The sequence below is a fragment of the Aristolochia californica genome, unplaced genomic scaffold, assembly GCF_029961685.1.
Source record: "Aristolochia californica isolate CCGP_79_NKW_82.1479 unplaced genomic scaffold, dmAriCali1.0.hap1 SCAF_13, whole genome shotgun sequence".
Lineage (NCBI taxonomy): Eukaryota > Viridiplantae > Streptophyta > Magnoliopsida > Piperales > Aristolochiaceae > Aristolochia > Aristolochia californica.
Window position 1 is genome coordinate 2,367,555 of NW_027181804.1, and position 13,747 is coordinate 2,381,301.

The following is a 13,747-nucleotide window of genomic DNA, read 5'->3' on the forward strand; positions in this document are numbered from 1 at the left end:
TCCGAGAGGAAACACAGGAGAAAAGTTGAGACGACAAGAAATAGAATTCAGAAAATTTTTCTATTTTAAGGTCTAGGGAAACAAGAATTGAGACAATTTCTTTGTTTGTAATATTTAGTTTTCTCTGTTGCTAGGTGAAGAACGCTACCCTTCTATTTTATGTTGCCAGCTTACTTCCAAAGAGGTGACGATAAACAAGGATTACATTTACGTACAAAGGTTAGTCTAATAGATCACAAAGTCATAATAAGACTACCAGGGATTTCCTCCAGAAGTTGAACTAATTCTATACCTTTGGTTTATGTACAGAAAATCTCACTTTATCTCTTCAATCAGACCCTTTGTTTTGGGATTCAAACTTGCTTTGATTTCTACAGGCTTGCCTATCGTGCTCTCTGCTGCACTAAAAGAAGCTTTTTCTGTCCCTATAATCATAGCCAAAGATGACCATGCCTCCCCTGGTTGTTCATGAACCCAGCACATTATAAAATACACTTTCCGCTCAGCAAGCCTCAGCTTACTTGCTTCCCCTTTCTTATGATGTCGCTGTTTCTCTGATTTTAGTTCCTTTTCTCCAGACTGTATCAACCTCTGAAGATCACTGAGCGCACAAACTAGAGCGTTGCCGCTCAGAGAAAGTAACCTTATTACATCCTCCATGACGCATAATCCAAACTGAAACCCGCCCATATGTCTGTAAGATGGAGAGCAAGACTTCTCCAAACAGCTCATCAAAGCTTCACCCACTGTTTCTGGCTGGCTGCTTTCACCTAATACAGATGAGATACTAAGTATTACCATGGCTGCACCCAGAGCATCAGATTGCCAAACCCCATTATAAAGTCGAAGGGTGAAACAGTAACTGTATATGATGTCAACCAAGTGAACAGCTAAAAATGGAGATGGTTCTGACTTTATTAACTTGCTAAGTGGCGCGAGTGGAGCTTCAGGGCCCAGTGGAATTTCGCCAAACTGGCCTTCTGAGTTGTCATCTGATGCAATTGATGTTTCTTGGCCACTTAGAACTGGTCTAATCAGCTGAGCTCCATCATGACTGAGGTATATTGCTTTTGCAGAAAGCTTCAACCACCAAGGTGTCCATGGCTCTATCATCTTGCTCAATTGCCCAGATGCTATTGCTCTTTGGAAGTGTTTCATTTCTTCAGGAGATAGGTCTTCCGGGTTAACTTGATTTCCTGGGGAAAGAGAATAAACACTAAGCAAATAAAACAGAAACAGAGTCATGTATTAATAAGGTGGTATCATAAGAAAGTTAACCCTAGAGTTTGGACAAACAAAGCCTGAAACATTTCTGCAAGTTGAAAATTTATTTGAAAATTCTATTGCTATTGCTTAAGCAATAGTATTTTTTTTTAGATTCTTATGTCCTTTTCGGTTAAGCATAAATCAAGAGAAAAGGAAAAAAGAAATTAAAGAATTTTTTAGTAGAAAACAAGGCTTTTCAAAATTACAACCTCCTCACTTTCTCTTTATTTTTTTACTTTCTCTCACTTTGGGTCAATCCAATCTGGGATTATACATCAGAACTCAGGGAAGAAGGTTGTACACAACAGAAGCATAGTATGAGCTAATAAGGATGTGTACTGACACTCCCTCGCACTTAGCACCAATGCTGATGAAGTCAACACATCGAGTATTAACAGCCTTTTATACACCTTCATACAAAAACTGAAGCAGAAGTCTCATCATCGTGTCAATACTATGTAAGTGTATGCAAGCATGTTTACAAGAGAGAGAGAGAGAGAGAGAGAGAGTCGTCAGATGAAGCACAAAGAAGGGAAAAACTAAGAAGCATCTGGCAATATTGTTTGTAATAAAAATATAAGTTTTCTGTCATGAAAACTACTAAAACGAAATTTTATTACTGCAAAAATAAAAAAAATTAAAAGACAGGTCTAATTCATTCTACATTAAGAGAGAACATAATTCAAACTGTTTAATTTTACTTGTTAACAAGTTATATTATTGTCACCTGCTTTTGTTGTGATGCATGTTCAACAGATCAATATTCCTAATATTCACATATCAGGTTAGAAGTGCAGAACCAATATAAGAACTTGTACAGATATGAATTAATCAAACAGATAAACCTACTAATCGAGAATTGAGAGTAAAAAACTCTCAAATGTGTGTACCTGACAGAAATTTCTGAATAGTCTCCTCAGACAGCATGAAACCTACAGAAATGAAAAATGGTAATGTAAGAACTATTAAAACATAACATAATTGTAGACTAGAAGCTCCAAGTTTTCTCTTTGTTAGACAGGAGAAAAACTGCATTAATATAGGCAAGAATCTACAGAATAGTCTAAAGCATGGAACTAAGCCATTAAGATAGTTTTACCATCTCCATCATCAAAGGAATCAACTTCTTCTGCTTCTTCTGAGTTAAAGCGCTTGAGTATCTCTAACATTTTTTGCTTGGTCTCTTCTTCAGGCTTTATTTGCCTCAGTTCCTCCTCTACATTCTCACGCATGAAAGACTCTGTGCAGTGAAGGCTATGATTCTGAGAGATTAAGCAAAGAAGTAAGCCTCAGGCCAACAGTCTGCTATACAAAAAGGTATTGGATTTTCAAAAGTAAGAAAGGTATGGTTAAGAATGATCTTTCAGAAACTATTAGGAATTAATAGTTTCATGCATACTAAATATACAAAATCATTTCATGAATTTTATTGGTTTAAACTGTTTTGTACTTTGGTTAATGTAAATAATGGCCTGCATCCATCAGATCCTAGCCACTCCATTACAGAATCATAAGAATATCATAAACCAATTTTGTAACGAGCAGAAGAAAGCAAGTCTCAAAATATTGGGAAGATACCTAAAATTATGTCTTAATTTCACAGTAGCAGAGCAAATCCATGCATAAGTTCCAATATAAAAAGAATAACAGAAGGAAACTAGAAAATAACTTCAAGTCAATCTTTTACTCGTCAGGCACACTAATACCTTGTAGCATGGAAGAGAGCAATAGCGAGTGTTGCAGCGAGGACAGGTATATTGAGAAAATTGCTTCTCACAGCTACAAGCAGGGAAAGAAATTCTACATTAAGATTTGCGTTAAAATATTAAAGCTAATGCTCCATGCAGCAGGACAAATGCAGGACATAAAACTTGTAAGAAACAATGAAGCATCTTAGACAACTAAGCAGCTAAAGCTTACTTCTTTAGTACAGATGTTAAAAGGTACAAAAGAAAAGGAGAGAGAGTCAGCACTTACACCCGACATATTATCCGGGTCTCTGGTGGTGACGGAAATGCCTTTGGTGCATTGTCTGATACGGTCATCTCCTCCATCATGACCAACAAGCTTGGTCTCAGCTTAACCTTGTCCCGCACTTGTTTATTGGAGCCAGACCTGTGCTTGGAGGTAAATCAAGACAAGCTGTTGGACATAAGCTCAGCTTAACTGTGTTTGCTTTATCAAGTTTCTACATTAAGAAGAAAAAGAAAAAAAAATATCCAAATGTTAATTTTACATTCCAAATTAAAATTCTAGAGAGAAGGAAGACAAAACAAAATAAAGAGGAATAAGGTTTAGCAATGAACATGATTTCTGTTGTTTGAAAATATATAGAAAGTTGAAAAGAAAATTAACAACTAAGGACTAGAATAATGTTCCAGACATAGGAGTAAAACAAGTTAATAATTTTCAGTTCATGTCATACAATAAAATGCCTCCAAAAGGGATTTTACTGGACTGATATTTTTGGCTTAAAGATCTTATTCACCTACCCTAAATAGAAAGGTATTTTCGAGTCATAAACCCCATCAAATCAACAGAAACTAAGCCGATACGACATGCCAAATGTTAAATATTAACAATGAGAGAAACTAGTTGAGCACCCTTAACAAATATAAGTTCTCTTTCAAAATCCATATAAATCACTGAGTATGGCAGGCTAGGTTTAGAATACAACTAAGGCATTTGAGTATATTAAAATATCCAATGTACAGTCCGCCTCATTTGCTGCAATCAGAGGTTACATCCTATCTTCTAGATGCATTTTAGCAAGGTGAACAGAATAATCATTAACCAAGCAAAAAATGTAATACATATGAACAAAGAGCTTAGAGTAGGCTCTGAACCGCCCAGAAACCAACGCAATGACTTCTCCAAAACGCCCTCGGACACCCCTCGCGACCAAGTATCTGAACCCGAGACTACATCACCATCTCCGTCCCCCAACGATAGGAATGGAGATGAGGGAGGAGAGGGCGAAGGAGGGAGAGAAGGAGAGTGAGGGGAAGGAGAGGAGTATCACCTGTAGATGGAGGACGGAACCCTCGAGAAGAGGAAGACGCTTTTGGGAGAATACCCGAGGATTTAATGTCGGTCGGGGAGTCGAACTGATCACTTCGATACTGGGTGACTCTCAAGTCCAGTTATAAGTCCTAAGAGCTAGTTTGGAACCATTCGAAAAATAATTTTAATTTTTTTTTTAAATTAGTTAATAAAAATAAGATAATGTTTAAAATTTTCTTATTTACTAACTAATTTTTTATTAATAATAATCAAATTCTCATTAATAAAAACTTAGGTTATTTTTAAACTTCTCATGTTGGCTGTTATAGAATGAGAAGGAGCCTTAATAAGAAAATAACTGATGAGCCTATTGTTATGGGTGATCTTACTCTTTATCTGCTTGGAGCCTTTCAGCTGCAGATAATTCATGGTAAATTTAAAAGGGTTTATAACACAGAGGAGGAATTCTCATAGTTACACTTCTTTGACTTAGTGATGAGATTGATTCATGGAGAGTTCTTCTTTCCTATCAAAAGACCCAATGTTAACTGCAATGCCCAGAATTGCTCCTGCGAGAACCTTGTTACACGTTATCTCCCCTTCCATTACAGTCTTGAAGCTGCAGAAGTGTCGCCTTAGACCTAGATTCTCTCAAGGGCAGAAACAGATCATGCAATGACAGCTCTTTCCAAGATTCATTGCTCTTCAAGCAGCATTTAGACTATGATTTGACAAAAGCAAAAGGCAAGACAAAATTTGGCTGGGAAGCACTTTCCATCACCTTAAGGCAAGCTGAGAAATTCTGCTTCATTAAACTTCACTCAGTCAGTCCATTCCTCTTCTATTCCATTCATAAATATTTGGGTTGATCACTTCAGAGAGGACTCATCTTTAGCAATGCCCACATATCTATCAAATTTCTAGTAACAAGTTTGTTTGTACACCATGTAGTCCTGCAGATGAATGCTGATTTTGAAGAAGAAATCAAGCATTTAGTTCACTAAGACTGGATGCAAACTGGGGCTGTAATACTAAGTAACAGCTTTTTATTTGTCTTACAAGCATCCCTTAGCAAGTCCAAAAGGTACCAATACCAAAATTGTACCTGCAGATAAAGGTCTCAGCTGAAGATCCCATGTACTCAAATTGTCAAATAAAATCTGCCGGTTGAAGTAAGTCTGAGTTGCCAAAGTTGAGATGGTCAGAATGGAACAGTGCACAACCCTAAGAAACAGGAAGAGGGTAAAATTCAGATTGTAATGATAAATCTTATAGTTGGACTACAAAATCTAATTGGACATAATTTGGATATTGATTCTTTTTTTAGGACATTGATTCTTTAATTAATTTAAAATGGTAAATAATGAATTTTTTTTTTTGTGTGACCATAAACATACAGTTGCAAGGCTATTAAAGAGCAAACTGAGGTACCCAGTGATATTGTTTATCAGTTGAACAGAAACACTGTGAAGTTGGATCTAAGGCCCATCCCAAAATGATTAGCCAACTTAGGTAACCTATTTCCCAGCTAGTAAACTAAAGATCTTTGTACTCATTAATCTATGTGGGACTATTCCTTAATACTTCCCCTCACATGTAGGCCCTCTTTTATGGCTCTATAAGTGGATAATTTAGGTGTAGGCCCTTTTTTGTGGCTCTACAAGTAGATAGTTTAGGTGTAAACCCTCTTTTGTGGCTCTACAAATGGATTATTTAGGTGTAGGCCTACATATGAGTACCCGCTTTGATACCATGTGAAGTTGGGTCCAAAGCCCATCCCAAAATGACTAATCAATTTAGGAAACCTCTTTCCCAGCTAATAAACTAAAGATATTTGTACTCACTAATCCATGTAGGACTATTCCTTAACAAACATAATTTTTTATAGTAATTGAACAGAACCCATATCGCCTTGCCGAATAAGGCAACATAATTTTAGACTACTTGAGATGCATATATAATTTTTTTTTTAACGATGCCAGATTTTATTGAGCAAAACAAAAGAAAAAACAGAGAAGAGACCAACAAGATGTTGATCAGAAGCCACTTCCTCAGCAAGAGACTGAAATGGAGTTCACCAAGCAAGGAATGTGAGCACAGTGATTGAATATGCTCAACCATATCAGCAATGTGTAAAAAATGACCATCAAATCTCCAAGAAGGATCAGAGGAGACCTTGCCCCAAGAGGTAACAACCATCAAATCCCCCTCATTGATCATCAGTGATGAGAAATTTTCACAACACTAGAAATGGGCCTAGGACAGCAAGTAGCATGATTCCTCCAGTTTAGTCTCACTGAAGCCCCTGTATAGCTCTGTAAGCTGGGCCCAAGAGAGAACCATGTGCATAATCTTTTCCCCTGTAACAGCACCGAGAGAGCAATTGTGAGACAAGAAAAGGCATAGAAGTGATTTCAGCCAGCAACTCAGCAAGTGTAGCAGGAAAGCATAATGAGAGGCCAAACCTAATAAAAATACCTCCAAGCTTCAGCTGCAAAAGGGCAACACGAAGACAGTGATCTATGGTTTCCATGGCATTATCACAAGGTGCCATTTACAACAGCTGGACAGGATCCTCACTGACATAGCTGGTGACAAGTAAGGATCCTTCATTTGAGAACATGCCACATGAAGGTCTTAATCTTTGGGGAGGGGCCAATAAATGAGCAAGCCATCAGGAGGAGTTGGGAAGAGTGTTATTTCCCTTGGAAAGAGAAGCATAAGAGGAAGCCACTGAACAGATAAATAAAAATTTGCAGTTAAAGTAAATAAAAAATAATAAGTCACTAACTAGACTTTTAACCTTAGAAGCTGACCTGTTCCTTTTCATACATTCAAAGAATGATACGCTTTACTCTATGTGGGATTATAGAACAATTATGCAATCAATTAAGGAACAAAAGAGATCCTACAAATCCAAGCAAAGGATGGTTTGAAATAGCAGGCCTCAATCCAAATCCTGAGCAGGAAATCCTATCCAATATGACTGTTAGATTTCTAAAAAATTTATCTGATAGGGCTCCATCTTGGTTGCACTTAGCTCATGAATCATGATACCTGAATCACCATCTACGTTGAAGAAAACTGTTGATAATAGAATTTCACAAAGGAACCATATATAACAAAAATGAAAAGCTCAAATACCTGAAGACTTAGCTTTCTATATAAAGACATATTAACAGTAACTCTATGCAAGTTTCTTCTTTTCATTGAGAGCAGAAAGTGTCTTATTTTTAATAATGTGAATTTGTCAGAATTTTGGTTGTATCATGTCTGAACTTGATTAGCATAGTTTTTAAGAAATTAATTAATCAGTATAATTAAATTAGAGATTATTCAACACTGGACTTGAACTACAGCACAGATTTCTGGATGTAAATATTTATCTGTTTACCAGTCTACAGCACAGTACTTGAAGAAAACCTGTCTTAAGGAAAAGTGAAAAACTCTCCTCAAGCCTGAACTTGTTCAGCTGCTAGATTGAAACTGTGAATTTTAACTGTTTGAAAAAGAATCAGTGGCTATACTTTTATCTTACAATGTAAATCTACTAAGAATTGGATATTAGATTTTACGTCTTATACCATAAAAAGCATATGATTGGACATGGGCTGTCTTTCTGGATACTGTAAAGGTCTATCCTTGTACTGATCAGATACTCCAACAAGAGAAGTTGGTCGAGCATGAGTTTCTAATTTATCCCAACAGGTTGTTGCTGTAACCACATGATCTTCCCAACATAAATAAACTACAAAACGATCAAAAGTGACTTAAACCAGGAAGACTGTCCACCATGTTTACATGCTGGTTGTCAATAAAAAATAAAATGGCAAAAAAGGCATGGCATAGTAGGAAAAACAAGTCATCAACAAAATACTTCTTTGTGCTATTAGAATCAATTTAAAATTCTAAGAGTGTGGAATGGCAAGTACCTTATACAGTTGCCAAATTAAACTTCATCAACATGAAGGCTGACAGCATGTTCCAATCAGTGAAAGCATGCAAAAGGGGTAGAGCTGCCTGTGCGAGCATGACAAGGAGTCTTACACAATATAAAATACAACCAAAACCTCAGCATTACTATTGCATGCAGTCAAATTCAATATGCTACACCTTTGTAAGCATAGATCTCCTTGTGCAGAATTCCACCAAAACCCACTTCTGTGACTGTCTGTTAGAGTTAGAAGTGATTACAATGACTACAAATACAGAAATGTAGAGTTCAAACTCTCAAATTACACTATGAACATATTAATACCTTTTTTATTAAATGTGAAAAGGGTTACTTGAATAAATTGAATACAAGAATTTGTAGATTAGCCGCTGGAGAGTTAACATGTTCTTTCACAATCTTTTTTTAATCTGCACAACAATCACTTCTCAAACACCAAATATGACACTTTGGAACCTTATTATTTCCAGTCAATGATCCTCCAACTACATACTCAATATAAACTATTGTAAGGATAGAGAAAGATTCTGGAAGCCCTGGCCCTGAAGTCGTATTTTCTCTGACACAAACACAAAGAACTAAGCTTTCAATGGTTAATAAGCCTAAAGTACAATTACAATGACTATCTGGACCAAAAAAAATAAAAATTACAATGACAATAACCTTACATAGACCATAGAGTTGTTGATTTTAAGTGATTCATTAAGGCAATGATGTGTTTCCCCCTCCATCAGACCTTTTTAACATACAAGAAAGCACTGGAGGAGCCTGCAACCTTCTCTGTAACTTTTTATGTCCTTTTCTGGGATGGTTATATAGGTAGAGAACATATACCATCACTCATCAATGTCGTAATGAATTGTTACTGTACTAGCCAGAACAATCTCTAGTTTGCAAACTATCCTTCTGTTTTTTTTTTGTGAAACAATGATTGGCTTTATTGCTTAGGAACAGGCCCTCGAATTGCAGAATTTTGAAAATTCTATTTAAAACATGAGAGTGGAAAGTACATCAAAATTCATGAATGAGAATAATTAATGGATGAGAAATCAAATAAAAGATGTCATATAGAACTCAATGACTAGAGAACAAGTGCCTCTTATTCCTAGGAATGGGAACCTCCAAGGACCTTCTTGAGGATACTAAGACAAATTTAAGAAACTGAGGAAATTCAACATTTTAATGAAATAATTGTGTGTGAACGGGTTTCCTTTTTAAGTGACATTAAAAAGAGAGATGTTTCTATGAGTATCTTTGACATTTCTTCTTTTTTTGGTAAATGCAGAAGCCCCTACAGGAAGATGAGCACTAAAGTCTTTTTGAGTCTTGCTCCAAGTACATGGTTGCCTACTTTGGTAACATGCTTTCTTATATACAAACTTTGGTGTTGGTTACATTCAGAGAATGCTGCCAATCAGACATAAGCAAAGTGGATGTTCTCATAGAGGAGAGACCCAGTCCTAAACAGAGCACAGTAGCCATGCACAAGGTTGGATTCAGTTCAGACTTTATTTACATTTGACAATTTATACAATGCAAAATTAATTCAAGTAGCATTTACTGGATTCTCCCTTCATCATTACAGACTAACAATAATACTTTTGTTTAGCCATTAAGTTAGTCAAGGTTTAACAACAATGACAAAAACCATGACGAGATATTTTATCCGGGATTCGATACTGAACGGGCACCATTTCTCTACTCAATTTTAGAAATTCATCTCCCATATCATTTCTTTGTAGGTGCTAAGTACCCAAATCTGCTTCTGAATGTAAATACTTAACATTCAAAGTGCATCACTTTGAATCCGGCAGTTGTTTCGCTACCCATAATGCCTGGCAGCCCGTGACAACCTTTCTCTTCGACTTGATCTAGCTTCTGTGGCTCTATTTCACTCACAAGCTCTTGCAGGCGGACAGGGAAAGAGTTTCCATATAGTCATTATTAGACATCACAGAACATCAGAATAGGAGCTCCAAAATTGAATTGTTGACTGTTATTAGATCGTTGTGTAACACCATACAATTCTCCCACTTTACAGAAAAAAACAAGAACCAAAATAGGAGAAGCAGAAAAAGAATAAACCAATAACCATTTAAACGTTACACGAAGGTTGTACCCGCAAGTCCATGGTGCAAGAGATTGTGAGCAATATTGTCCCTGGCCTGCATCGAACTCATCGACCTGAGTCCACTCTCCGGAACCATCTCATCGTCGACAAGCTCGTAATTCAGCTCTGGCTCCATCTCCTCGCCACGAATCTCGCAGATATTATGTAGCACACAGCACGCCCCGAGGACCACCGGGAGATCCTGCAATTTTACCTCCGTCCGTTTCTGCAGGCACGACCACCTTCCCTTGAGTCTGGCAAACGCGTCTTTGGCAACTTTCTGAATTTCCCCAATTTTCTCATTGAATGCGTGCTGGGTCCACGTCAAATGCTGGTGAGTGTACGGCACCAAGACCCAATCCATTAGTGGATAGCCGGAGCTCCCCACAATCCACATACCATTCAGCAAGCCGCCCTCCGCCCGCTGGTACAGCGCTGACTTCTCCAATATCTGATCATCCGGCATCGATCCTGGCCAGCCGATACAGACATCCGTGAACACCCCTTTCGGATTCACCACCCCTTGTACAGTAATCGAATAAGAAGTCTTCTGGTTCCGCTCCGTGTGTCGCCTGTTGAAATAAGCCGCTACACTAATCTTGGGGGCGATAATGGGGACATGTGTTGTGTACATGGACCCTACAACATTCGGTATACCGGAAAGAGATTCGAATGTATGCTGGATTTGGGCAATGCTCTCATCGTCCGGCCACTGGAGGAATTTGGGCATCAAACGCGTTTTAATGGCTGCACAAACCTCTAATACGAGCTTATGACAGGTGGAAATCCCCAGGCCGAATCGCTTCGAGACCAATCGGAGCGGCTCCCCGGTGGCCAGCCGCCAAATACAGACCGCCACCCGTTGTGAGACGGGAATCGCCGCTCGGAGCATGGTATCCTCTTTTGCTACAATTTCGGCCAATTCATCGCAAATCATATCGAACGTCGCCCTCCCCATCCGGAACGCCCGCCGGAACTCCGAATCCGGGTAGTCCGGCTGGTTGCAGCTGTCCCACCAAGCCCGAGACCGGTTCTTAACCCACAGCCGCCTCTGCTGCTGCTGCTGCTGCAACGCCACATCACCCCCCTCCGCCGCCACCGCCGCCGTCGCGGCTGCCATCGCCGCCATCCTCCCTCGCTTCGCCCTGAACTGGTTCTTCTCCACCAGCGTCTCAGAAAAATGGTCCTGACATTGAGAGTAATACTGTAACATGGCCTGAGTTTTCAAATTATGAGTCGAATCCAAAACACTCTTTTCGAACTCCTCCGCCTTCTCCAATTCACACTGCTGCGACCTCTCCTCCTCGTCCATCATCAGCAGCGAAGACACCAAATGGCTAATCGTCTTCACCTTGCTCTCCGGCGACTTCTCCTCCGCCGCCTTCCGCTTCTTCCTCGGCATGAATGAGTCGAACAAGAGAGAATCGTCCAGGGAGGCGAAGAAGGAGGAGAAGTCGTCTTGGGAGGGGAGAGACAGATTGTTCCCCTCCGTCGGATTGATTTTCATATATACTCAACACACACACTCACACACAAGAGACTGAATCGATTAATCAAATCGAACCAACTCCGTTAAAATCTACCTTTGTTTGATAACGAAAGCAGGGAAGATGAAACAGAGCGAATGTCGAAAGTCGAATGTCGAATGTCGTCGAAGCGGACGAGTCTCCGAGCTGAAAACGGTGGGCACCGGGCATTCCCTTTATATATCTCCCTTCCCCGCGGTTGTGTGAACACGGCTCCTCGGCCGAGGCAGCTTCAAGGAAATCGAGCGCAACGCGGTTACTCTCTAGGGGCATTTTCGTCCATAAACCACATAATCAACGTTGAATTTTTGTCCGCATCTGGTCAATCCGACTACTCCAATGCAATACACGCTTCACCTTTCTCCTCCTCGTTGCCACGTGTCGGCTTAAAACAGCACAGCTTTTTTATTTTTTAAACCCTTACTCGGCGCAACTAAGAGTGTTGAATTTGTGGTCAAATATCGGAACAAACCCGTTGCCCGTTCTGTGCTACACGTGCCTTCTCTTCTTTCTTACCCCTTAATAATAATTTAATTACCCTCCAAACCGCCAATTGGACGTTTCAAAACATGCGGCGGCGGCGGCTGCTGCCTTGATTCCTCCCCGAATATTTTGGGCACTTTTGGTTTTCTCTTCGAAAATTCCCTCCAACTAAAAATATTAAATATTAAAATTTCTTATTGACCGGACCAACCTTCCAATTCAAATCTGGTTGAACCGGATCTTGTATTGACAACAATAATAATTTTATACTCTCAACCGAGGTTTTTTTAATGAGCGAACCGACCCTTATCCGAATGTAGCGGGGCCGGTCGAATTAGGTCCTCAATTAGTCTTTAAGGATCTTGATTAACAAGAAGATATTCACGCCCTTAGGCCCCTGTTGGAATCAACGGTGGAGATTCAATAAAAAGACGTGGCCCACCAACGCGATTTTATTGCTGATGGCGCCGCGGATTAGTAAAATGTGCACTCGTTGTGTTGTCATATCTCAAGCCGCGTGGCTCCGTAACAAGCGGCAGTGGCGTCTTCGTAATTCTTGTAGACGTACTTGGGTGAGCCCACCGCCAGGTGGTGGGTGGGGTCCGATTGTGACGGCGTGGCTCTTGGGTGATCCGAAAATGAGAAGGTCGCTGTCGAGGGAGTAAGCGAGTGGACATTGGGGCCACGTGGCGAAAAGAACTGCGTAGAGGAGAAAATGACGTAAGCATTGCATAAGGCGGGCGTCAGTTATTTCGTGTCGCCTTCTGTCGGGTAAACATTGCCCGAAAACGCGTTGCCACGTGGCCTGCGGTGGGCACATGGAATAATAATTGGAGCTTTTCGGCGGGATCTAAACTCTAATAAGTCGCGCTTTTGTCCCCTTAGTTGACGTTTTTAAACATTCGCTTATGAGGTGAAGAAACTCCTTATAAAATTATAATTTATAATTTCTCCACAAATATAATGAGGTAATTTTAAATTTTTCATAATTATTATTATTTAAATTGATATAATTTTTATTTTTTTATTTTATTTTTATCTATTTGGTTCTAACCCCATCATGATTTTTTGAATAAATGGATTTGAGGGTCCAATTCGTGCCGCCTCCACTCTCTCGATACTAAACGGATAACTTTTGAATCTCTTTCAATAATAACACCACATAAGGAAAAGAATTGAGAGCTAAATTTACGGGCTGGAATTTTTAAAATATTATGTAGTTCAATGATATTTATGATTCTAGAATATAAAGAAACATTTGACTGACTCTGAATATTCACTAAGAGCATATTTAGAAATCACATAAAAGAAAGAAAAGAGGAGAAAGTATTTTTCCTGTGTTTAACAACATAGATTTTTTATGACCCTCTTAATGGTTTTTCTATGAAACGTTGGAAATATAGTTTT

At 39.1% G+C, this 13,747-nt stretch overlaps 2 protein-coding genes across 3 annotated transcripts; both read right to left on the minus strand.

Annotated features, from left to right (window-relative positions):
* Window positions 1-128: 128 nt before the first annotated feature.
* On the minus strand, window positions 129-4,374 carry LOC137948668 (uncharacterized). Of its 2 annotated transcripts, none has more exons than XM_068794787.1 (6): window positions 4,289-4,374; window positions 3,244-3,381; window positions 2,973-3,045; window positions 2,366-2,528; window positions 2,157-2,198; window positions 129-1,196 (listed from the first exon to the last, which is right to left on the minus strand). In XM_068794787.1, the coding sequence occupies exons 2-6, from the start codon at window positions 3,321-3,323 to the stop codon at window positions 316-318; spliced, it is 1,239 nt and encodes a 412-aa protein (XP_068650888.1). In that variant the 5' UTR covers window positions 3,324-3,381; window positions 4,289-4,374; the 3' UTR covers window positions 129-315. The 2 variants fall into 2 exon arrangements, with proteins under 2 accessions (XP_068650888.1, XP_068650887.1); XM_068794786.1 differs by having other exon boundaries at window positions 3,244-3,454.
* Window positions 4,375-10,202: 5,828 nt separating this feature from the next.
* Window positions 10,203-11,946, minus strand: LOC137948748 (protein ALP1-like). Its single transcript, XM_068794907.1, has one exon. The coding sequence runs from the start codon at window positions 11,836-11,838 to the stop codon at window positions 10,324-10,326; it is 1,515 nt and encodes a 504-aa protein (XP_068651008.1). The 5' UTR covers window positions 11,839-11,946; the 3' UTR covers window positions 10,203-10,323.
* Window positions 11,947-13,747: the final 1,801 nt, after the last annotated feature.

Coding starts and splice junctions, on each gene's coding strand:
- LOC137948748 (XM_068794907.1), bottom strand. CDS start 11,838: ATGAAAATCAATCCGACGGAGGGGAACAATCTGTCTCTCCCCTCCCAA.
- LOC137948668 (XM_068794787.1), bottom strand. CDS start 3,323: ATGATGGAGGAGATGACCGTATCAGACAATGCACCAAAGGCATTTCCG. Junction 3,046..3,243: donor ACCCGGATAATATGTCGGGT/GTAAGTGCTGAC, acceptor CCCTGCTTGTAG/CTGTGAGAAGCAATTTTCTC. Junction 2,529..2,972: donor GCTCTCTTCCATGCTACAAG/GTATTAGTGTGC, acceptor TTAATCTCTCAG/AATCATAGCCTTCACTGCAC.